The sequence below is a fragment of the Helianthus annuus genome, chromosome 16 (assembly GCF_002127325.2).
Source record: "Helianthus annuus cultivar XRQ/B chromosome 16, HanXRQr2.0-SUNRISE, whole genome shotgun sequence".
Taxonomy (NCBI): Eukaryota; Viridiplantae; Streptophyta; class Magnoliopsida; order Asterales; family Asteraceae; genus Helianthus; species Helianthus annuus.
In genome coordinates, this window is record NC_035448.2 from 187893651 (window position 1) to 187918557 (window position 24907).

Consider the following 24907-nt stretch of genomic DNA (forward strand, 5'->3'; position numbering starts at 1 on the left):
TAGGAGAACCTTGCACAAAAAAACGTCACAGAATATTTTTTTCTCCATGTATACGAGCCGTATGACACTATACGACTTGTATACAATGTTATGTGACCCATATAATGTTATACGACCCGTATAACAAACATTATACGAGCCATATAGAATGTTATACGACCTAATATTTTCTCCATCTATACAAGCCGTATAACATTATACGAACCGTATAGCATTATACGACCTAACATTTGTCATGTCAGACTATTCTATACGGGCCGTATAACCCTATACGACTTGTACCGAGGATGTGAAAATAAGATTTTAGGGTGTGAATTTATTAACACCCATAATACCCTTATACAATGATATTGATAACCCTTTACTTATATATTACTAAATATACCAGTTTTATTCTTTTGGTGTTTATATATCGAGGACAATATCTAACTGATCTGATCGATCATACCCATGATTATTACCAAACACTTAAATTATGTTATCGTTCAATTATTAATTAGCATAGACGTATCCCCCAACGTCGCCTCTATATATATAGACTCAATTTATTATATCCCCATCAATCAACTGCGCGCATTTTATTATAAACCTTAAAAAAATGGCCACAAGTCATGAAGTTAAACTGACTCAGATGAAGGAACATGTTCAGAAGCTCGGATCTTCAGCCGAGGTATGTAATGTAACTAATCGATCTTGACATCGTATCGGATTCATTAGTAAGTATGTAACCAAACCATAACGTTAATCTGAATGATTCGTATATATATATATATATATCGGAACTGTGTTACAAATAATGTTATATTAAGTTTTTTATTTTTTTGGGAAATGTATGGCTAAAAAAATCCTAAAAAATAATAATTGATATTTTATCATAATAATAGATATAATAACTAGGATTTGTTGTGGGAGATTTGTAGCAGATTGCGATGCGGTAAGTTTTGTAAGAAATGTGTAGGAAGTTGCGTAGGAAATGCGTTGGAAACGGTTTCCTACGAGGCGTTTTGCTACATCACGTATTTGTTACAACTGCATTGGAAAGTTCGTTTTATGACGCATTTCCTACGAAATCCGGTTTAAGAAATTTCTGATTTTCTAGTAATGCTTCTTTTTTTTATTTGGTTATTTTGGATTTGTGCAGAAGTATGGAGATGCAACACTAGAGAGGTTCTTGATAGATAAATCAATGGATCCGAATAAAGCAGCAAAGTTGTTTGTTGCATGGCAAAATTGGAGGTCTTCTTTTGTGCCACTAGGGTTTATCCCTGAATCAGAAGTTGTTGAAGAGTTAAACGCTAAAAAGGTATTTCTTCAGGGTTTATCCAAAAGTGGGCATCCACTTGTGATTCTTCAAGCTAACAAGCATTATCCTGCTAAAGATCAGAATCAATACAAGAGTACATGTTTCTTCTCTCATTTGTTCTACTTTTGATTTTTTTTTTCTGCTCAAATATGCACTTTTGTAACCCCTTAAATTTAAAAGTTTATGTACATAGAAACTAAATGGTTCAAGTTAGTCTGTGTATAAACGGTACAAAACTAAAAACTACATAAATAAATAAATAATTGTCACATGTATTATAAATCAATTACTTTAAGATGTTTATCTAATTAACAATGATACTATAATAATATGCGTTCCACATTGGTAAAAAAATATAATACTTTCATAAGATTATTAGAAAAAGAATGCTTTTCAAAATATTGTAACAAAACAAAGGGTGTTTATGTTCCTGTTCATTGGATTTTTATAAAATAACTTGGCCGAACAACTAACCATGGTTTCGAGAAATGGCAAACAGACTGCCTAGGTTTGTTAACTCGGTTGGATATATATATATATATATATGAAGCCAGCCAAAGAGGGTCGATTTGACGCTATGAATTATTTTTGTGGTTTTTTAAGTTATTAGTTTATATTAAAGTTTTAAAATAATGAACATGCAGTTAATGAGCATATATTATACATGTATATAATTAATTACAACGATATTAAAATAGTGTATTCTCATTTTATAGATGTTACTGAAGCGGTAACTGGATCTGATATTCTATTAATATTTACTTTTCAGCAATTAACCCCTTAATTACCAAATGCAGCTTTGACCATGAAAAGTCAAATTTGCATTTGTCTTTGTATTCAGTTAGAACTTGTTGCTCTACTAATGTAAATTACTTTTCCCTTCGTATTGCAGAATTTATGGTCCATATGCTTGACAAAGCAATTGCTAGGTACGTGATATTCTTTATTGGAGTTTTAAATACTTTAAAATCTTTTTTTTTATGTTTCATGTTAATTAGTTTTTAGTTTTGAAAGAACTATTGAGTACAATAAGTTATCATTTTCCTTTTTTTTAGCTTAATAGACTTGCACAAATTTGAAAAATAGTAACAATTTTAGCAATCAAGTAGAAATCGTAAATTATAGTCAACTTATTGTTGTGATTTAATGTATTTAAACACTTTGTAGTGGAATCAAAGGCACGGAAATTGGAAATGAGAAGATAGTTGTGATTATGGATATGCAGAAACTTGCCTATAAGAATGTCGATACTCATGGATTTATTGCTGGATTTCAAATTCTTCAGGTAAATTAATATCTAGAATACATACATACATACAGATAGGTACATACACTCACACAATACAGACATTATGCATGAAGTCATACATTTTAGAACACTAATTATTGCTAGAACATTTATACAACATGCAAATTTATTTTTTATCTTAAAAATAAAAGTTAAATAAAAATGGTATGTAATTAAAATTTTAAAACGTTTTTCTTCATTTTTTTATGATAAATTCACTCTCATATAGTCTCCTCCTTTATTGTCCAATATTTATATGATTAAGATGGTAATTTGTTAGCGACATATATATGTGCATAAAGTTAAGAAAAAAGTCAGTGAAATTATTACACGACAACATGCACATGTGCATGTACGTGTTTAACAAACATATATACACAAGTGAAGAATAAAATCACGAAAATATCCATCTTGACTGAAGATATTGAAAAGTTTAACTTGACTTCAATTCTTAAAACTACGAAAATAGTCAATTTTTTTTCAATTCAACCAATCATAGGAAGACACGTATCACTAATCATCAACAAATTAGACCCTCGATTAAAATATGTTGTAATGAAACCTCTTGCACCACGTTTGAATCTCATGTTGCACATTTTTAATTTAAAAAAAAAAAAGCAATGTCACGTTTGTCGCAACAGTAAATGGATTAAAATGATCGAATCCACGAATCACTTTATCCATTGTGGTATTTTGTTTCTTTTTTTCACAATTGTAAAATTGAAATTAACACATGATCTGCTTTGAATTTTTAGACATGATATTTTTTTTATGCACGTGACGTTTATATAGAAAACCATGCCTAAAAAAATAAAACGCCATGCCTAAATTTTAAAATATCATGGCTTAAATTCCTTTTTGCAGTTTTTAGACAAAAATAACTTTATAGTTAATCCAAAACCTATGTAAGTGTGTGAATATATAACACTCCTTTTTAGTTACCATGTATTTCCCAACAGTAAATTACTCGATATATTCTCCAAAAACATTAAGGTTTAAATTTTTGTATACGTTAATCATGTTTGGTTCTTATCGTGCAGTCTTACTACCCAGAGCGGTTAGCAAAACTTTACATGCTAAATATGCCGTGGTTTTTTGCGAGTGTTTGGAAGATAATTTCTCGTGTTTTAGAGAAATCAACATCGGACAAGGTATGCTAGTAACATTCTTTGAACAAACAGTTTTTTTCATATTAGATCTTTAACTTCTTTATATAATATCTTAAATTAAATGTGGATATGAGATATTTTTCATTATAGTTAAATAAGGAAAGATGTTGTGTTTTGACATGTAATTGGTGACACAGATTGTGATAATATCTGGCGAGAAAGGAAGTAAACAACTAATAGAAGAAGTTGGCAAGGAGGCATTGCCTGTGGAACTCGGTGGGATGGCGAAACTTGTGCTACTTCAAGATGTCCAAGTGCCCCAACTTAAATGTTGATGAACATCATAAGAAGAAATTAATCGTCTATCTTTCCATTTCAATTTGAATTTACTCGTCTTCTCTATCGTATGTTTAACAACAAAAATAAGAGTTAGTCAAGTTGGCTAATTATTATGCTTGAATATTACATGTTTTATGAACCTTTTCTTTTAGGTTTGATGCCTAAACAGTCTTCTCAATTTTCTTCTTTATTATAATATAATGATTTATGTTGGTAACTTAAGACCTTTATGGTTATAAGTCATTTATGTTAGTTGGATTTACTTAAGAACAAAGGGAAACGAGAATAAACATTGTTATGAGTAAATATGTGTAGAGTGCATACTCGCACACAAATATTCTTATCTCTCTCACCCATAAACTTAAAGTTTTAGAGGGCAAAGCTCCCAAAGACTAGCGGGTTGCAAGGGGGCATCACCTCAGACACGCTTCGGAGGTAGGCGGAAATTTGATTACAATCTTTAAAATTCTCTGGAAATTGTCTTTAATTTGATCTAGTTGGTTGGTTTGTCATTTCATACCCACTATCCATATAAACTAGTTCATTAGTAGCATGATGATCATAATCAATTTGTTACCATCGGCTATGATCAACAATAATTTGGGTGACCAACACTAAGTTAATGTTGTAGTTTGTGACACCCCAGGAAAACCAGTGAACAGTACAGTTTACCTAGCTTCCTCAGTGAGTGCATACCAAATTTCGGGACGAAATTTCCAATTAGTTGGGGATAATGTGACAACTCGTACTTTACCGTCTCGTACATTACGTGTAACCATCGAACTAGTGTGATTACGTGATCATATTAATTGAACAAATGTTGTGTTATGTGCTTGATGTTTACTATTTGTACATGTATGAATCGGACCGCACAACACACCCACACTCGCACAAGCCCATTCGGGCCTTATACTTTGCACACGGGTTATTAGGGCAGCCCATGTGGGTTCGGCCCACTCCCCTTTAACCGTGTAAATCCCATAGTTGGGGATAGGTTTTGGTTAGTTGTCACAAACACAAAAACACACACAAACCCTAGAAGTTTTCCTCTCTCTCTCGGCTTGCTTGGAACCCGACGGCACACACACACACTTTGAAGCTTGTGAAACGAATCGATCCTCTACCTTCATCCGGTTAGTGATGATGTTATGTTTTTGGATTATTTGTGATATCATGTGATTGCTATCATTCGTTAGGCGATGTAACTAGGGTGTATGCTAGTAATATTGGTTGAATGTTGATGATAATTGGATTGTTAATCGGTTCTCATGAATGATTAAGATATACGGTTACTTGACATGAAATCGGTTATATGTATGTTTGTGTGATGAGGAATAATTCGGATGGGTTAATAGTCTGAATGTATGCAAACCGGGTAGGATGCATGATAGCTGATTTATGATTCGGTATGTTTTTATAATAATCTGATTTCCTGTTCTTGATGTTAATATGAACATGCTTGATACTCATGATTTGAAGTTGAATGAAATCGGAATTAACTGTGATTGATCTGATTTCGAAACTGCCTTAGATGTTTGCTAGAATCACGGATAAGTCAATGCAGGAAATATGGAAACCAGTTACATACGCGATTTCGACACCTGGTTGCGAGTCGGGACCATAGTTGCGAGTCAGAATCCCACTCGTAACCAAGCCAGCACAAGTCGAGACTACGGTTGCGAGTCCCGTTGCGACTCGTAACCAGCACATGATCAGTCGTAACCAGACCATGATGAACCGAGACCTCCATTGCGACTCGCAACCAGCTGTTGCGACTCGTAATCTCCGGTTGCGACTCGAGATCCCCGTTGCGAGTCGAGATCACCATCGTTTACACGCACACAGTTGGGCCTTCACTGTCACGGGCCCAATCTATTGAGCCCAACGATTTGAATTGTGGACTGTTTATTAACGGACTTGTATGTGTTGCTATTTGGGCCGATTGAGAATCTGGATTGTTTTGTTATTGGGCTGCTTATGTCATTGGGCCGGGTATGAATGGACTTAGAACAATTGGATCCTCACATGCTATGTCTTATCTGTTTACGTGCGTACATGTTTGCCATGACTATACGTGATTACTATATACGTGCTATATACGAACCTGACTCGTATAATAACCATGATAGGACGTGAGTGATCATTTACTTGCTACTTGTACTTTCTGTGTATCTGCCGAGCAAACCAAGGTGAGTTCACACAGCCAAGGCATGGGATTCCCGGGTTGGGAATTGGGTTGGATATGATGAAATGGAATGATTACTCGTACTTACGCATATACCAGACTATAGACCATCGTCCTCAGGTTAGTCAGGACACGTTACGTAAAGCCTACGTAACCCAGATCTTTTGCCATATGTCTCCCGGGTCGGGAAGGACACGTTACGTAAAGCCTACGTAACCCAATACCCTCCACTGGCTTCCAGATCGGAAGGCCACGCTGCGTAAAGCCTACGTAGCCCCCACGCGTACCACTGTCCTCGGGGAAGGGCACGTCACGTAAAGCCTACGTGACCCTGTACGTTTTCCTGTTCTCGGTAAAGAAGAACACATGGTCGGAAGTTAGTCTAGTAAGTACCGTTAATGAGAAGCCCTCATTAACCAGGATGAACATGGGAAGCCCCCACCTTTATTACACACTAGTATGGGAAGCCCCCACTAGCTATACTTATGCATTACACAATGAACTTACTTTCTGTGAACTCGCTCAACTAGTTTGTTGATTATTTGCCGCATGCCTTGCAGGACCTTAGGTATACTTGGAGCTTGCACAGGGAAGAGCAGGTCGTTGTGGGCAGATGGATCGTAATGATGTTGAACTCATAACTCGTAAAACTATTTGGATTTACTTTACTATGCTTCCGCTACTTAAAACAGTGTTTGGTTTTTGAAACATCAATCATGTCATGGTGACTTATATTAATTTCTTCTATTATTAATTGCTATGGTTTGATATGATTGATGGCTTGATCCTGGTCAGTCACGCTCCCGAGCGGTGGTATTCCGCGGGTGGATTTTGGGGGTGTGACAGATTGGTATCAGAGCCATTGGTTATAGAGAACTAGGTTTTAATATGGGAAAACGTTTTTATTAAAACCGGACTATAACCAGAACAGTGCTCTCAACGATCCACAACGACGCTTCGCTCCACGTGCAAGACTCGACATCCTAGGTAATAAGGTTTATGTTTATTGCCTGTTTGCTAGAACTGTTTAGAACTTTGCTCGCATTACGCTTAGATACACATGCTTGATTACATGAGAACACCTATATGCCTACACTTTTCTGTCATCGCCCTACTCGCGAACCATTCTTACGTATGCTACTTGTTACTATGAAGATCAATGGCCGCACGAATTAACATGACTCAAGCCCAGCTAGAGGCTCTCATTGCTGCGGCAGTTGCAGCCGCCCAAGCAGGTCAACCCGCTCAGCAGCAGCCTGGGTGCACCTTCAAGAACTTCATGGAATGTCGTCCTAGCTCGTTTAGTGGCACAGAGGGAGCAGTTGGACTCCTCCACTGGTTTGAAAAGCTCGAGTCGGTTTTCGAAATGTGCGAATGCCCTGAGGCTCGCAGGGTGAAGTTCGCCACTGGCACACTTGAAGGGATTGCGCTCACTTGGTGGAACGCACAAGTGCAGATCTTAGGGTTGGCAGCTGCTAACGCCACCCCATGGAACGACTTTAAGGAACTCATCAAGCGTGAGTATTGCACGCGGGAAGACATACACAAGCTGGAAGATGAGCTTTATAACTTGAAAATGGTTGGATCGGAAATCGAAGCGTATACCAAACGGTCCAATGAGCTGGCCGTTCTGTGTCCAACTATGGTGGACCCTCCATACAAGCGCATTGAGTTGTATCTCAAGGGATTGGCGCCAGAAATTCAGAGCCACGTGACGTCGGCTAACCTCGAAAACATCCAGGAAATCCAACGCCTAGCTCACCGTATCACCGATCAGGCAGTGGATCAGAATAAACTGCCCAAGCGTGTTAATGCTACTGCTAACGTCACCACCTCAGTTACTCCTGCTACATCTGGTGACAGTAAAAGAAAATGGGATGGAGATTCTAGTAAAGGTTCAGCATCTGTTCAGCCACAAGCTCAGCAACAGAAAATCGACCATTATCAGAGTCCCAGTCAGCAATCCTCTGGTGGTCACAGACAGAGGAGATATCAGGGTAGTCAACCCAGGTGCCACAACTGCAACAGGCATCACCACGGCCCATGTAACAAGGGTCGCTGTCAAAGGTGTCTCAAGATGGGTCACGAGGCCAAAGACTGTAGGAGTCCACGGCCTGCGAATCAGAATCAGCAGCCTCAGCAACCAGCTCCACAGAACCAGCAGCAGCAACAGCAGCCACAGCGTGGAAACCGGGGGTGTTTCCAGTGTGGGGCTGAAGGTCATTTCAAACGCGATTGTCCTCAGTTAAACCAGAACCGCAACAACAATAACAACCAGGGCAACGGGAACAACAACGGTGGAAACAACAACAACAACGGCAATGAAGCTCGTGGTCGTGCTTTTGTGCTAGGTCGAGGTGACGCAGTGAACGATCCCAACGTTGTCATGGGTAAGTTTCTCCTTGACAATATTTACGTTACTGTTTTATTTGATTCGGGTGCGGATACAAGCTATATGTCTGTGAAAATGTGTCAACTGCTAAAACGTGCACCAACACTTTTACCCGCCAAACATGTAGTAGAGTTAGCTAACGGTAAAAGTCTAGAAGCCACGCACGTAGTTCAAGGTTGTAATCTTATCCTAGCTGGTCAAGCTTTCACTATCGACCTCATTCCCATAGTTTTGGGTAGTTTCGACGTCGTGATTGGGATGGATTGGTTATCCCAACACCAGGCAGAAATCTTATGCAGCGAAAAGGTTATTCGCATTCCTCGTTCTGGTCAGGAACCTCTAGAAGTGCAAGGTGACAAGAGTGGTGCTGTGGTTGGCATCATCTCTTTCTTGAAGGCTCAGAAATGCTTACGTAAGGGTCACACTGCCATTCTGGCACTCGCTACAGACGCATCAGTAAAGGAAAAGAAATTGGAGGATATTCCAATTGTACGTGATTACCCTCAGGTGTTTCCTGAAGACTTACCAGGCTTACCGCCTCATCGTCAGGTCGAATTTCAGATCGAGCTCGCTCCGGGAGCAGCACCCATAGCTCGCGCACCATATCGTCTAGCTCCATCGGAATTGGAGGAATTGTCAAAGCAACTGCAAGAACTCTTGGAAAAGGGTTTCATACGACCAAGCTCTTCGCCTTGGGGAGCTCCAGTGCTTTTCGTGAAGAAGAAAGACGGTACGTTCAGGATGTGCATCGACTACCGTGAACTCAACAAGGTGACGGTGAAGAACCGTTATCCTCTTCCACGCATAGACGACTTATTCGACCAGTTGCAAGGGTCGTGCTACTATTCGAAGATAGACTTAAGGTCGGGGTACCATCAGCTGAGAGTCCGGGATGAGGACGTCTCCAAGACAGCCTTCAGAACTCGTTACGGTCACTACGAGTTTCTCGTCATGCCATTTGGGTTAACTAACGCGCCTGCTGTATTTATGGATCTTATGAACAGGGTGTGCAAACCCTATCTCGACAAGTTCGTCATTGTGTTCATCGACGACATCCTGATTTACTCCAAGAGTCAGGAGGAGCACGAGCAGCATCTACGCCTGATTTTGGAACTCCTTCGGAAGGAACACCTGTACGCTAAGTTTTCTAAATGCGACTTCTGGCTTCGTGAAGTCCACTTCTTAGGCCACGTGGTAAACAAGGATGGGATCCATGTCGATCCATCCAAGGTAGACTCGATCAGAAACTGGCCTGCACCGCGTACGCCAACAGAAATACGCCAATTCTTGGGTCTGGCAGGTTACTACAGACGGTTTATTAGAGACTTTTCGAAGATTGCTCAGCCGCTCACACTACTGACACAGAAGGGTGTCACCTACCGTTGGGGCAACACGCAGGAAACTGCTTTTCAGTATCTAAAGGATAGGCTTTGCAGTGCACCTATTCTTTCATTACCAGAGGGCACAGATGACTTCGTAGTATATTGTGACGCGTCAATACAGGGTCTGGGATGCGTATTGATGCAGCGGGATAAAGTGATTGCCTACGCCTCTCGTCAACTCAAGGTTCATGAACGGAACTACACGACGCACGATTTAGAGCTGGGAGCTGTGGTTTTCGCGCTTAAGATATGGCGACACTACCTGTACGGTACCAGGTGCACGATTTACACCGATCACAGGAGTCTCGAGCATATCCTTAAGCAGAAGGATTTGAATATGCGTCAACGACGATGGGTCGAGTTACTGAACGATTACGAATGCGCTATCAAGTACCATCCAGGCAAAGCCAATGTTGTGGCTGATGCCCTTAGTCGAAAAGACACTTTGCCACGGCGCGTGCGAGCGCTACAGCTTACGATTCAGTCTAGCCTTCCTGCTCAGATACGAGCTGTTCAGACAGAAGCACTGAAGCCCGAAAACGTCAAGGCTGAAGCCTTACGCGGCTCACGACAACAAATGGAACAGAAGGAAGACGGCGCCTATTACGTAACGGGCCGGATTTGGGTCCCACTTTATGGCGGTTTACGCGAACTTGTTATGGATGAAGCTCACAAGTCTCGCTACTCGGTACATCCAGGGTCGGATAAAATGTACCACGACATCAGCACTACTTATTGGTGGCCTAGTATGAAGGCCCACATTGCTACGTACGTTGGAAAGTGCTTGACCTGTGCGAGAGTCAAGGTCGAATATCAGAAACCAGCTGGCCTACTTCAGCAGCCTAAGATACCTCAGTGGAAATGGGAAGAAATTTCCATGGATTTCGTTACAGGCCTACCTAGATCCCAGCGTGGGAACGATACGATATGGGTCATAGTTGATCGACTCACCAAGTCTGCACACTTCCTGCCGATTAAGGAAACGGACAAGTTCTCCACTCTCGCAGACGTTTATCTTAAAGAAGTTGTCTCGAGGCACGGGGTGCCCACGTCTATCATTTCGGATCGCGATGCACGATTCACGTCAGAACTTTGGCAAGCAATGCATAAATCTTTCGGCTCAAGGTTAGACATGAGCACAGCATACCACCCTCAGACGGATGGGCAGTCTGAGCGTACGATCCAAACTCTCGAAGACATGCTTCGGGCATGCGTTATCGATTTCGGCAACGGCTGGGAAAAGCACCTCCCTTTGGTGGAGTTTTCTTACAATAACAGTTACCATACCAGCATTCAAGCCGCTCCATTCGAGGCATTGTACGGGCGTAAATGCCGGTCACCTCTCTGTTGGGCAGAGGTGGGGGATAGTCAGATCACGGGTCCAGAGATTGTAGTGGACGCCACAGAAAAGATTGCACAGATACGACAACGCATGGCGGCAGCACGCGACCGTCAGAAAGCCTACGCGGATAAGCGTAGAAAGCCATTGGAATTTGAGGTCGGGGACCGGGTTTTATTGAAAGTCTCACCCTGGAAGGGTGTGGTTCGTTTTGGCAAACGGGGTAAACTGAATCCGCGGTACGTCGGACCATTCGAAATTATAGAAAAGATTGGCAAGGTAGCCTACAAGTTGAACCTACCAGCTGAACTCGGGGCAGTTCACAATGTCTTTCACGTATCGAACTTAAAGAAGTGCCTATCAGATGAAAACCTCATCATTCCTTTCAAGGAACTCACTATCGACGAGCGGTTACAGTTCGTCGAGGAACCAGTTGAAATCACGGACCGGGATGTGAAGGTCCTCAAACACAAGAGAATCCCTCTTGTCCGAGTTCGTTGGAACTCCACACGTGGCCCAGAGTACACCTGGGAACGCGAAGACAGGATGACAGAAAAGTACCCCCAGTTATTCGGGAACAAGGCAACCACTACTGAGGCTGAAGCTACTACTTCGGAATTTCGGGACGAAATTCCAGATCAACGGGGGGAGGATGTGACACCCCAGGAAAACCAGTGAACAGTACAGTTTACCTAGCTTCCTCAGTGAGTGCATACCAAATTTCGGGACGAAATTTCCAATTAGTTGGGGATAATGTGACAACTCGTACTTTACCGTCTCGTACATTACGTGTAACCATCGAACTAGTGTGATTACGTGATCATATTAATTGAACAAATGTTGTGTTATGTGCTTGATGTTTACTATTTGTACATGTATGAATCGGACCGCACAACACACCCACACTCGCACAAGCCCATTCGGGCCTTATACTTTGCACACGGGTTATTAGGGCAGCCCATGTGGGTTCGGCCCACTCCCCTTTAACCGTGTAAATCCCATAGTTGGGGATAGGTTTTGGTTAGTTGTCACAAACACAAAAACACACACAAACCCTAGAAGTTTTCCTCTCTCTCTCTCGGCTTGCTTGGAACCCGACGGCACACACACACACTTTGAAGCTTGTGAAACGAATCGATCCTCTACCTTCATCCGGTTAGTGATGATGTTATGTTTTTGGATTATTTGTGATATCATGTGATTGCTATCATTCGTTAGGCGATGTAACTAGGGTGTATGCTAGTAATATTGGTTGAATGTTGATGATAATTGGATTGTTAATCGGTTCTCATGAATGATTAAGATATACGGTTACTTGACATGAAATCGGTTATATGTATGTTTGTGTGATGAGGAATAATTCGGATGGGTTAATAGTCTGAATGTATGCAAACCGGGTAGGATGCATGATAGCTGATTTATGATTCGGTATGTTTTTATAATAATCTGATTTCCTGTTCTTGATGTTAATATGAACATGCTTGATACTCATGATTTGAAGTTGAATGAAATCGGAATTAACTGTGATTGATCTGATTTCGAAACTGCCTTAGATGTTTGCTAGAATCACGGATAAGTCAATGCAGGAAATATGGAAACCAGTTACATACGCGATTTCGACACCTGGTTGCGAGTCGGGACCATAGTTGCGAGTCAGAATCCCACTCGTAACCAAGCCAGCACAAGTCGAGACTACGGTTGCGAGTCCCGTTGCGACTCGTAACCAGCACATGATCAGTCGTAACCAGACCATGATGAACCGAGACCTCCATTGCGACTCGCAACCAGCTGTTGCGACTCGTAATCTCCGGTTGCGACTCGAGATCCCCGTTGCGAGTCGAGATCACCATCGTTTACACGCACACAGTTGGGCCTTCACTGTCACGGGCCCAATCTATTGAGCCCAACGATTTGAATTGTGGACTGTTTATTAACGGACTTGTATGTGTTGCTATTTGGGCCGATTGAGAATCTGGATTGTTTTGTTATTGGGCTGCTTATGTCATTGGGCCGGGTATGAATGGACTTAGAACAATTGGATCCTCACATGCTATGTCTTATCTGTTTACGTGCGTACATGTTTGCCATGACTATACGTGATTACTATATACGTGCTATATACGAACCTGACTCGTATAATAACCATGATAGGACGTGAGTGATCATTTACTTGCTACTTGTACTTTCTGTGTATCTGCCGAGCAAACCAAGGTGAGTTCACACAGCCAAGGCATGGGATTCCCGGGTTGGGAATTGGGTTGGATATGATGAAATGGAATGATTACTCGTACTTACGCATATACCAGACTATAGACCATCGTCCTCAGGTTAGTCAGGACACGTTACGTAAAGCCTACGTAACCCAGATCTTTTGCCATATGTCTCCCGGGTCGGGAAGGACACGTTACGTAAAGCCTACGTAACCCAATACCCTCCACTGGCTTCCAGATCGGAAGGCCACGCTGCGTAAAGCCTACGTAGCCCCCACGCGTACCACTGTCCTCGGGGAAGGGCACGTCACGTAAAGCCTACGTGACCCTGTACGTTTTCCTGTTCTCGGTAAAGAAGAACACATGGTCGGAAGTTAGTCTAGTAAGTACCGTTAATGAGAAGCCCTCATTAACCAGGATGAACATGGGAAGCCCCCACCTTTATTACACACTAGTATGGGAAGCCCCCACTAGCTATACTTATGCATTACACAATGAACTTACTTTCTGTGAACTCGCTCAACTAGTTTGTTGATTATTTGCCGCATGCCTTGCAGGACCTTAGGTATACTTGGAGCTTGCACAGGGAAGAGCAGGTCGTTGTGGGCAGATGGATCGTAATGATGTTGAACTCATAACTCGTAAAACTATTTGGATTTACTTTACTATGCTTCCGCTACTTAAAACAGTGTTTGGTTTTTGAAACATCAATCATGTCATGGTGACTTATATTAATTTCTTCTATTATTAATTGCTATGGTTTGATATGATTGATGGCTTGATCCTGGTCAGTCACGCTCCCGAGCGGTGGTATTCCGCGGGTGGATTTTGGGGGTGTGACATAGTTACTACTAATACACCAGCCATCATCATTTTCAATGATGATCATAATCAGTTATCCTATCGTTAGCATTTGTAGTTGCAACCATGATCAACATTAACTTTGGCTATGAGCAATTAACAACTCGGCGATATAATAAGTTATTACAGTAGTTAAGTAGTTATTGTTGACAGACTAATCATCATCAATAACTATGTTAATGTTACCGCTTTAGGAGTTCTTGCTTATCTATATATATAATAAATGAATTAGATGTGGGACACGTGTCCCTTCCTGGTGCAACCATTTTGATGTTTTGGCGGGAAAATGAGGGAAACACTTATTTTGGCATTTGGATCCCGCACTGGGTATCCATACCCGTATTTTTGACCAGGGTATTTTTGAAGAGGCGTATAATGTACGTTTCAGTTCTCTCTCTCAATCACTCAATCTTCGTTCATTTTCTCAAACAAAACCCTAATCACCTCATCTGCGAAACCCTAATCGGCGATTCATCTTCTGACCAACCCTAATCGGCGATTCCTCTGCTTCCCCTGTCAATCGATCCTGTGCGCCGTAATCGATTTTCTTATGTATTGACTGTTATTTGTTGATGTGTTATCAATAATTCCTCTTTATAGAATGATGAAGATTGGTGTAAAACTCTCCAGCCGCTATCAATATCCTTCTTCAGATGAAGTTCAACCGCTCCATAATTGTGGGTCAAGAAAACATCTACTTCTATATCACTCTGATCAAAGGTATCACCATTTGTATCGATTTATCATAAAAAAATGTTCTCAGGGCTGACCTTTTTTGTTGAATCTTAACTATATCTCACCGATTGTGTTTTAATCTGGTAAATCTTTGATTTTTTTCAATCGATTTAATGTTAAGCAATGAATCTTTAAGATAAACAATGATTTTTATATGTTTAGGATTTGTGGTCGGAAAAACATTAAAGACAATGGGGTAGAGCCTGGTTTGTGTCTAATTTTTCAAAAGTTGTAAGTTTACTCAGGTTATATTGGGTTTTTTATTTCTTGGTTGATAATCGTTGAGTCTCTGATTTCTTGGATTTTACTTCATGTTTTTATTTTTCTAGGGTTCTTATTGCCATGGGTTTTATTTGTCTTTTGTTTTGTTAGATTTCTTGCTCTTGTGTTTTGGTTCAGGGTTTAGGAGTCAAGCATTGGCCTTGGGGATCAATTAAAGAAGATGAACACTGGTTTGTTGTTTGCACAGCACAGACCCTACTCCGTTCTTCAAATCAGGTTCGTTCTTTTTTTTTTTTTGAATTGATTTAGACTATTTTAACTGGTGCACTAATTTTACTTCTAAGGTTTGCAATTTTACTTCGTAAAATGAATTTTCGTAAATAGAATTGGGGGGGGGGATGGGGTTTACATGGGAATATGATATTGTAACCCAAGTTGGTGTGGCTTTATCTATACAATTTGTGTAAATTTTGTTTTTATATAAATCATTCTAAGGTTCTGCTTGATATGTATGTTCAAAATCAGTATATATACTTGATATAAAGTTTCAATCTTTTTTTAGTTAATATAAATACATTTTATTTTGTAGCTCAGTTTGGCTACCTTGACTTGGAGTTGCATAGTAAGTATGTTCATATTGCTTTAGAAGGACAACCTACTATTGTCGTGGATGATTTATTTGTTGTGGATCACTTCATTCTAAACGCCCAGACAACAAGGGTAGCACCGCTATTCATATAGCTGTCGGGAACTGTCGATCAAAGGTATTGCGAAAGAACTCGGTGATACGTTTTTTCATTTTCTTTCTTATGCCATCTTTGATCTTTATTATGTTTTAAATGGTAAACTTAGAGGTGGTGAAATGGATCAGTTTACATTTATTAGGTAAATGGGTCAAAACAAGTTCTTGCCAAAATGTGCCTTTATTATCATAACAACTAAGCTGCGTAGATACTCTTACTTATCTTAATTATGTTATTTCATATTGTTGAACACTTATGCTAGCTAAGTAAAAACTCAGTAGAAGTTTGTTTAACTTACATCTTTTTGTAGTTGGAGAGGATTAAATTCATGTGCATACCATATAATATGTTTTTTAATCTTCTGTTTCAGGTTTTTCCTGCTGATTAATCATGACCTCCAAGTAACGGATAGCTTTACATTCATCGTGTTGGTCGATTTGGTCCTTTTGGACGAAAGGTAAATAAGAACTATTTTCTTTAAACCATCTTTATTAAGTATTTTATTTTTACTTTCAAACTGAACTGCTTTTTAAAAAAGCTGGATTAAAAGATTTTTTTATGATTCTATATCTAGGACAATCATATGTCCAGTATGTAGTGGAGACTAAACTAATCTGATTAATTTTTTGATGTAGTTTTACTTAGATTTCTGTTAGTCATGCCACAATAGGTTGATCCACTATTAGTTAGCTTTGGGGCATAGCTTGACCCGCGAAAACCCCTTTGAATCACTATCTCACTGGGTTGCTGGTTGATGATCGGCTCAATGGACTTCACATTTGGTGGTAAGACTTTTTTCATCAAGAACACTCCATTTTTGTGAGAATGGTGAGAAAAAAATCTTCACAAAATTGTGAACAAATTTTACCCACATGAACATTTTATAAGTTCTATTTTCCATTTAGTTGCTTTTCACAAACAAAAGGTGTTGGTGAGAGTTGGTTATGCAATCAATTTCTTTTCGTTGAGAAGGTATTCGATATTTTGTACAAAATTTAGTATCTTTTTCCCAAGTTACTCTCTGTTTTCTACATAGAAGTTGTTTTGAAATGTAACCTTGAATTTGGATTTGTTGTTTTCTTGTAGAGGATGATGATTTGAATGACGACTTGCTAGAAGATCATTTAACATTTAGCAATGCAGCTGAAAAAAAAGGTTAATGTTCTTTTGTTTGTGTAGTTATTTTTTATATTGGTTTGTCAGCTAAGCCACCCCTAGGAGGTGTAGGGTTAATTAAGTAAGAAAAATATGTTCTAAGACATCTTATGAAATTATACTTCTTTGATTTGACCACATTTTATTTTTTACACATTACTACACATGATTGCAAAATAAGTCAACACATCATACTGTCATGCCCACATGTTCCAGCCTTATCTCATCTCACATGAATCCTATCTCAAAAAATATTGTTCCATTATATAATGCTTTGTGTGACAATGGTGTTATTTAGGCTGTCTTTTGCTAAATATATAACCCTTGATCTCAAGCATAGTCCCTATGATGGTCCATTCGTTCGTCAGATTTGTTTGTTCTCTTCAAGTATTTTTTTTTGATGCATAAGGAAAAGATGAATGCGGATGGGGAGTTAGTAGGCAAGGGATTGTTATATTATTGGTTTGTAGGATGGGTGATGAAATTTTGGCATAACTTTGGCTTTTACCGATGTGTAGATTGAATGTGATAGTGTTTCTACAACTTTTTTTCCCATACACTTTCTCATACTCTACTCGCCGACTGCGTTTTCTTCGTATCTCATGATTGTTTACTAGCCAGTATGTTTTCAATATATTCCGGTACACTTTTTACTTTCAACAATCATCATGGGTACGCTAATATTACTAATTTTAATGAAATTGTTTTAGATTATCTTCTTTTACTTGGATAATGATCCAACATGCTCCAATATTCTAATTTCTAATTGTTTTTTTCGTTAGCTAATAATAAACAGGCCTTGGTTGATTCTTGCTTCAAAAGAATTGGTGGAACTTTACTTAGAAGTGATAGTGGGTTAGAGACCATGTATATGTTGATGAATGGACTTTTAGACCAAGACGCTCATGAATGTGTTGCTGGCATGGTGATTGCTGAGGCTAAGGATAAACAGACCTGAAGTAATAATTTGGGGTGGGTTTTTCACCGAAAAACATACGGTCGGAGATCGTGGCGTAAGGTAACCAGCCTAGCCTGATGGTATTAAGCAGTTTGTTTGGGGGCTCCTTTGAAGGCGAAATACTTAGCTGGAGAGCGGAAAATGGTAACTTAGCTTCAAAGGAGGCTTTGATTGACTAAGGTATCTGTATTCAAAATATTCAGTGTGGGGTGTGACCTGTCCATGGAAACGAGTGACCATATCTTTTTGAATTATATGATTTCTCTAGAGACACTCATACTTCAAGTGTTAAAGGCAGACAATCGCACATACGGGTTTTATCGAATTCAGTGAAAACAATACGAGTTTTATTAAATTCAGTGAAAACAATATAAATAATTTGATTAATATAAATTAAATTTTCCTAACCCGGGATGTTCCCGGGTGATAGCCTAGTAGAATATATTAATGACAGAAGTTGCTACTAATAAAAATTAAATAACTACCAACCGTTTTAACCGCCTACTGGCATACAATTTCACGAAAAATTTTACCATTTATATCGGACAATATGATGGTTCCCCAACCATAAAGCACAAGTCTTTTTTTACTTTATGGTACATATCTTCCATAATAGAATATGGAAGATAAGATTACGTTAGTGGTAAACTTTGGGTTGACACTTATAGTTGCATGCCAGTTATACGTAATTTTAGATAACAAATTTTGTCATGTGAATTTGTTTAAACTTTTTATACTATGCTAGTAACTTAAACTTGTATACTCGCCAATACTTTTTGTATTGAACTATACTTTGAAATGTGTTGCATGAACATGATGACGATGTTGGTGATAAAATCTAGTAGGATGGACTAGAAACTCATTTTAGAAACTTAGTAATGTTGTTATATTTGTTTCTAGTACTTGTTGTATTTGCTTCATGAAAAATGTTGTATGTTATTTCCAATATTGTACTTGAATAGTTTATCAGTGAAATGAAATTCGGTTTGGTTAAATATTGTCGCAAAAATAGTGTTATGAAGTCTCTAACAATCTCGTTTTCGTCTCAGTCAACACGTACACAACTTTCAGAGTAGTAAAAAGAAACTGAATCTTCTTCTGCCATCTATGAAAATTTTGGCCTTCGAATTTCTTTGGTTTATCAACTTTGCTCGTCATATCCTTCACCGACTTCATGTTTGTCATATTTAACCTAAAATAATTCGATCTTTGTTGGGGAAATTGAGATATCAACGAATGATTTGAGAGGCATGTTGTCAATTTCAGATCAAATTATTTCGATGGTTCACCCAAAAAATTCAATCGATTACAACTCAGATTTTTTAGACAAGAACTTTGTATGTGATTTGATAGTGAATTCGTGAACCCAGAATGAATGACCAAAAACTTGATTTCAAATTAGGGACGCAAACTCTATTTTGAATCAAAATTGCCCCACGTGGGGTTGCCGCCCCTTGGAACATCCATTGATTAGGGGGTCTGCCCGAACACTTAGAACTATAACAAACTCAAATAAGCGTGCACCCCCATACCTCCTAACTTAATTGGCGTGTATTACAAGTCACTTTGGTCACCAAGTCAATCTCAATTACACTAAAATATCTAACACACAATCAAAAGATATCCTAGGCTAATTTTACTTGATCTTTAGACCATCATCATAAGCCCTAAACCGAAAATAAAACTCACGTCTCATAAAAATATGAGTATTAAACATTTTTAGTGGAAAATATAGATGCAGTTTCTTAACTTCATCTGCCACAATTTTTATCTCGCTTGAAGATTGTAGTCAAGGACGTAACGGTGGCCAATGCGCTAATAACCCACACATGATAGCTAGGTATTCTTGTTTCTACAATTCTCCTGATTTCAACTAATCATACTTACCATTATTAAGACACACGTGATGTGGTTCTTAGCTTTGATTAGGGCTGTGCAACGGTTCAGAACCGGACCGAACCGAACCGAACTGGAACCGAACCGGAACCGTTAGATGCTAAATTTAAGAACCGGAACCGAACCGTATTGTAACGGTTCCGGTTCGGTTCCGAACCGGTTAAACGGTTCTCATGTAAACGGTTCTCGCCGGAACCGGTTGACAATTAAATCATAAAATTAACAATTCAATAAAAACGAATCAAACCATTTAAAACATTAACTAAGAGTTGCAACATTCAAAGTTCAAACCAACCAAAATAAAAGTAGCAAAGCAACAATAAAAATTTCAAGCCATAAAACAAACTCTAAATAAAACTATTACAACCATCGTGTTAACAATTAAAACAAACATCTTCAAACTTCATTCGATCTTCATCCTCTCAATCTTCTCATAAACATCTAAATGAAACCAAGTGTTAATAATTAAAAAAATAAACGAATAATGCATCTACTATATTTGGTTCACGTGAATAGATTGATCAGTAATGCATCTACTGTATTTACCAAGCGATACACTATTTATATACACATTTATAATTTGATCAACATTGATTTGATTATTTTTGTTTAATTTCTATTTTTACATACAGAAAACTATATGTATCAGAAAGCAAACATCTAGAAAGAAAATATATGCAATCATAAAAAAATGTCATGTAGAATAGCGTACCTGTATTTGGAGGGTGTTGATGGAGATGAACTTGTATGATAACAATTAGGGTTAGGGTCGAGAGATGGAGAATAATTAGAAGATGAAAGATGAGATCGTGGAATGAATATAAGAGGAGGGGATAAGAATTAGGATGGTCGTATGATGTTGAAAAACCTATTAATAAGATAGGGTTTTAAATATTTATAATTCCAATTGGTTCTAGCGGTTCTTTAACCGGAACCGTGGTTTTAACCGGAACCGAACCGGGAACCGTTTTTACCCAAATTTAAGAACCAGAACCGGGCCCTATATACAAAATTACGGTTTAGATCTAGCGGTTCCGGTTCGATTCCCCGGTTCTAGCGGTTCTGAACCGTATAATGCTCAGCCCTAGCTTTGATTTTAATTTAACCTTTTCAGTTTTCATATTTATTTTTACATTTCATTATTCTTTTGGGTTTGTTGTTTAGTCATTTTTTATGTCCTTTTTAAGTAGTTAATGCAATTTTTATGTTCTCCCTTTTTCTTTCCTCTTCTACTTTTAGTATGCACTTTATGTGGTTTATTTTTTCTTTATTTGTATTTGTATAGTAAGAAAAAAAGGTTAATGCTTGTTAAGTCAGTGGTCTTATTGGGAGGAGTCTTTATATTCTTCTGGGATAGAGGTAATTTGTTTCACCCTCCTCGGATCCTATCAATTGATGGAACATTGCTGGGTATGGTTATGGCGGTTTATGTTAGATTTCAAGTAGTGTTTTGAGTTTGTGTCCGATTTGAGTTTTGATTTACGCGTTTCCATTTTTTTTCATTTTTTAAGGTTATGAGTTGTTTTCAATTTATCTCATTAGCGGTTAGTGGTTAGTGAAGGTGTTTTGGGTTTTTTTTTTTTAATTTCTTGAAACAAACATTCATATGAAAATGTACACCATAATAATGCATAAAACCACATAGACATGCAAATTATGGGTCCATAATGCTCACATGTGTAATACATGTGAAGACACTTAATGGGGCCATCCTAACTTCTTCAAAACCATCGATGAAAAATGAAGTGAACCAATAAAACAAGTGAATCTTTTCAAAATGATAGGGAAGAAGAAATCTTTGATATAAAGGCTTACTTACATTTTCTTTTATAAAAGAGATGGATCAATCCTACCTAAGACCTAAAATATCCATCTTCATCTTGAGTTTATACAAAATTCAAGAATTTTAGCTTCATCAAAAAATACATAATCCAAAAATCATTGTTAATGACTGATAAAAACTGTAATTTATGATAGTTTAAAAAATCAAATTACATATAGGTGACTAGTTTTTTTAGTGGTGTACAATTATGAGATAAATCTAACACCTTTTCTTAAAAAAAAAAAAAAAAACCGGCAACGAAGACACATTCTAAATCCTACTTCTAAATCACACGTATTTATTCATAGAGATGCATAAACCGGTTAATTTTAATAACCGGTTCGGTTAACCAGTTATTATACCGGTTAATTTGACTTTTTGACTTTAACCGGTTAATGCTTTAACCGGTTATTACTTTAACCGGTTATTTTTTTAACTGGTCCGGTTAATTACTTTAACCGGTTCGGTTAATTAACCGGTTATTTTCGGTTATTAACCGGTTTTTTTGCCTTTTTTTTGAATTTTTCGGTTAACCAGTCTATCGGTTAAAAAACCGGTTTAAAAAAACCGGTTAATAACTGGTTATTATACTAAACACTTATAACCAGTTACTAACCTACGGTTAAAAATAACCACTAACTGATTATTCCTAATTCGGTTATTAACCGGTTACGGTTTCGGTTAATAACCGGTTACGGTTAATTAACCGGTTATTTTGTGCACCTCTATTTATTCACCAAGGAATTTGAACCCTAACCAATTCAGGAGGGACACATTATCAACATCTTGGTACAAAAGCCCTTTAGCCCATTAGGATTGATCCATCTCTCCTATAAAAGAATATATCAAAAATTCAATCTTCCCTATATCTCTTAGAATTTCTCTTACCATCTCTCACTACACTCGTTACTAGTCTCTCTCTCTCTCTCACACACACACACACACATAGTACCTGATACATACATATTTACATGTTTATATATTAGGGCTCTTGGTTGTCTTTTATCGAGTGAGGTCTTGAAGGATTCATCATTGAGGCCTTTCTAACTGGTTTTTGTGATGTTTGTAACTCGATCCTAGATTGGATGACAAGAAATGACTTAGCAATGACCATAAGAACTACTTGAACTGATAAGAGAATACTTTTAATCCCTTTAGCATGGTCCATCATTTGTCGTGAATATTTTTAACAACAATATTGATTTTGATATATGTTTGTGATCTATGAAATTATGAATTCAAGGATGGAAGTTGCAACTTCCAAAATATCTAATATGGTGGGAGGAAATTGGGCTTAAATTGGTGTGGATTGGCCTGGGTAACAAGTGGGTGGAACTAGTGTGGAACTAGTGGAAAACAACTAAATCGAATCAGTTAACGTTAGCCCATATATTACTTAAAAGTTAAAAGAGCCCAAATCAGTAGATAGTCGTCCAAATAACTCATACTAGCAAAAAGATTAAGAAAATCTATAAGTATTAGCTAAAGTAACAAATGAGACGTATCATTTTGTAAGCTACTCAATATTGGCTTGTTGTAAGCTTGAATTAAGCCGATATTAAATGGGGTGAAGCCTAAGATGAGAATTATTTAATAAACGAACTCAAGATTGAGGTTTGTATACTTCGCTTGATTACACTCATAAGACCGTGGGATATGGTGGGGCTTGGGTTGAGGCTTGGGTTAGGCATTGGTTGACACGTGGAATTGGAGCCTCCCACCACCTGGTTACGTCTCCGCGGGGTATGGCGGGGCGTGGGTTGGGTGCACCGGTGGCAGAATATTAAAAAAAAATTACAAAAAATTTATAAAAAATCACACAACATTTATAAAAAAAAACCTACAACTTCATTAAAATTTAAAATTACATAATCCTAAAAATTACATAATTTCTAAAAATTACAAAATAAACCTAGAGCGTTAAATAAATTTCAAAAAGGTCGATCTTGTCGAACGCCTTTCGCTCCTTGCCTCGAAACTCTATGTTCCCGCCGCCACCCGGTCCTCGTGGCTCAACTCGCCGCTTGGAACCGCTTCGTAGTAAGCCTTGAAACGGTCGAGCTTGGGCCGTAGCTCGCGCCATTTATGTTGGCACGCGTTGAGGTTGTGGCGGTCGTTACCGACATTATGTCGGTAGGCCGCGAATGCTTCCACCCAATATTTTGTTTGGCCCGGTGGCCGTCCCTTCATAGCGTCGACGACGCTAGTGACGAGTGTCATTTCTTCTTCATGGGTCCAGGATGCCATAGCGGGGGGCGGGAGGGGGGGGGACAGTGGGTTAGCCGGTGGGGTTGGGTTCGTGGGATGGGGGGGACCAGTGGGTTAGCGGTTTCGAGATAAGTGGGTAGCCGGTGGGGTTGGGTTCGTGGGATGGGGGGACCAGTGGGTTGGGGTTACAATATATAGGGGGTGGTTGGGTGACCGGGTGGCGGTTTGGTGTCCCCAAACCGTTTGAATTTTAAATTCAAATTTTGAATCCGCTATGACGTGGCGGGTGAGCGAATGGGAGGCAGCCAGCTAGCATGGCCATAACGCCCCACGCCTGGCTTGAAAGCCAAACCCCAAGGGCCACACTCCAACCCAAGTCCACCCGGGATGGTGGCTTGGGCGTTTTCTCTCAACCCAAGCCCCATACCCCATGGCCTAAGAAAACTTTTCCATATATGATTTCATATTAAATACTATTATTAAAAGTGAAAATATATATAATAATACCTTATATAGTATTGTTTATATTAAATAACTAAATAAATGCAATTAAAAACATGTAAATAATAATATAATAATAAAGTAAACCTACGCCGATCTTGAGCTTCTAGACCATCGGTGAGCAAAGGTAATACTAAATTACTAAGGTAGTGTTTGGTACGTAGGAATGGGAGGTGGAATGGAATGAACTATTATGAGGGAATGAAAAAAAGTGTGTTTGGTTGGTTAACGTAATGGAATAACTCATTATATAAGTCAT

At 38.7% G+C, this 24907-nt stretch overlaps 1 protein-coding gene across 1 annotated transcript; it reads left to right on the forward strand.

The window, feature by feature from the left end:
* Nucleotides 1-546: 546 nt before the first annotated feature.
* Nucleotides 547-4217, forward strand: LOC110918740 (sec14 cytosolic factor). Its single transcript, XM_022163024.2, has 6 exons — nucleotides 547-670; nucleotides 1142-1397; nucleotides 2196-2232; nucleotides 2471-2588; nucleotides 3632-3742; nucleotides 3898-4217. Exons 1-6 carry the CDS (start codon nucleotides 599-601, stop codon nucleotides 4033-4035), a joined length of 732 nt encoding a protein of 243 aa, XP_022018716.1. The 5' UTR covers nucleotides 547-598; the 3' UTR covers nucleotides 4036-4217.
* The last annotated feature ends 20690 nt before the right edge of the window (nucleotides 4218-24907 follow it).

What these genes read in the sequence shown, in the direction of transcription:
- LOC110918740 (XM_022163024.2), top strand. Translation starts at nt 599, where the DNA reads ATGGCCACAAGTCATGAAGTTAAACTGACTCAGATGAAGGAACATGTT. An exon ending in AGCTCGGATCTTCAGCCGAG is followed by an intron (nt 671 to 1,141) that starts GTATGTAATGTA and finishes GGATTTGTGCAG; the next exon opens with AAGTATGGAGATGCAACACT. An exon ending in CTTGACAAAGCAATTGCTAG is followed by an intron (nt 2,233 to 2,470) that starts GTACGTGATATT and finishes AACACTTTGTAG; the next exon opens with TGGAATCAAAGGCACGGAAA.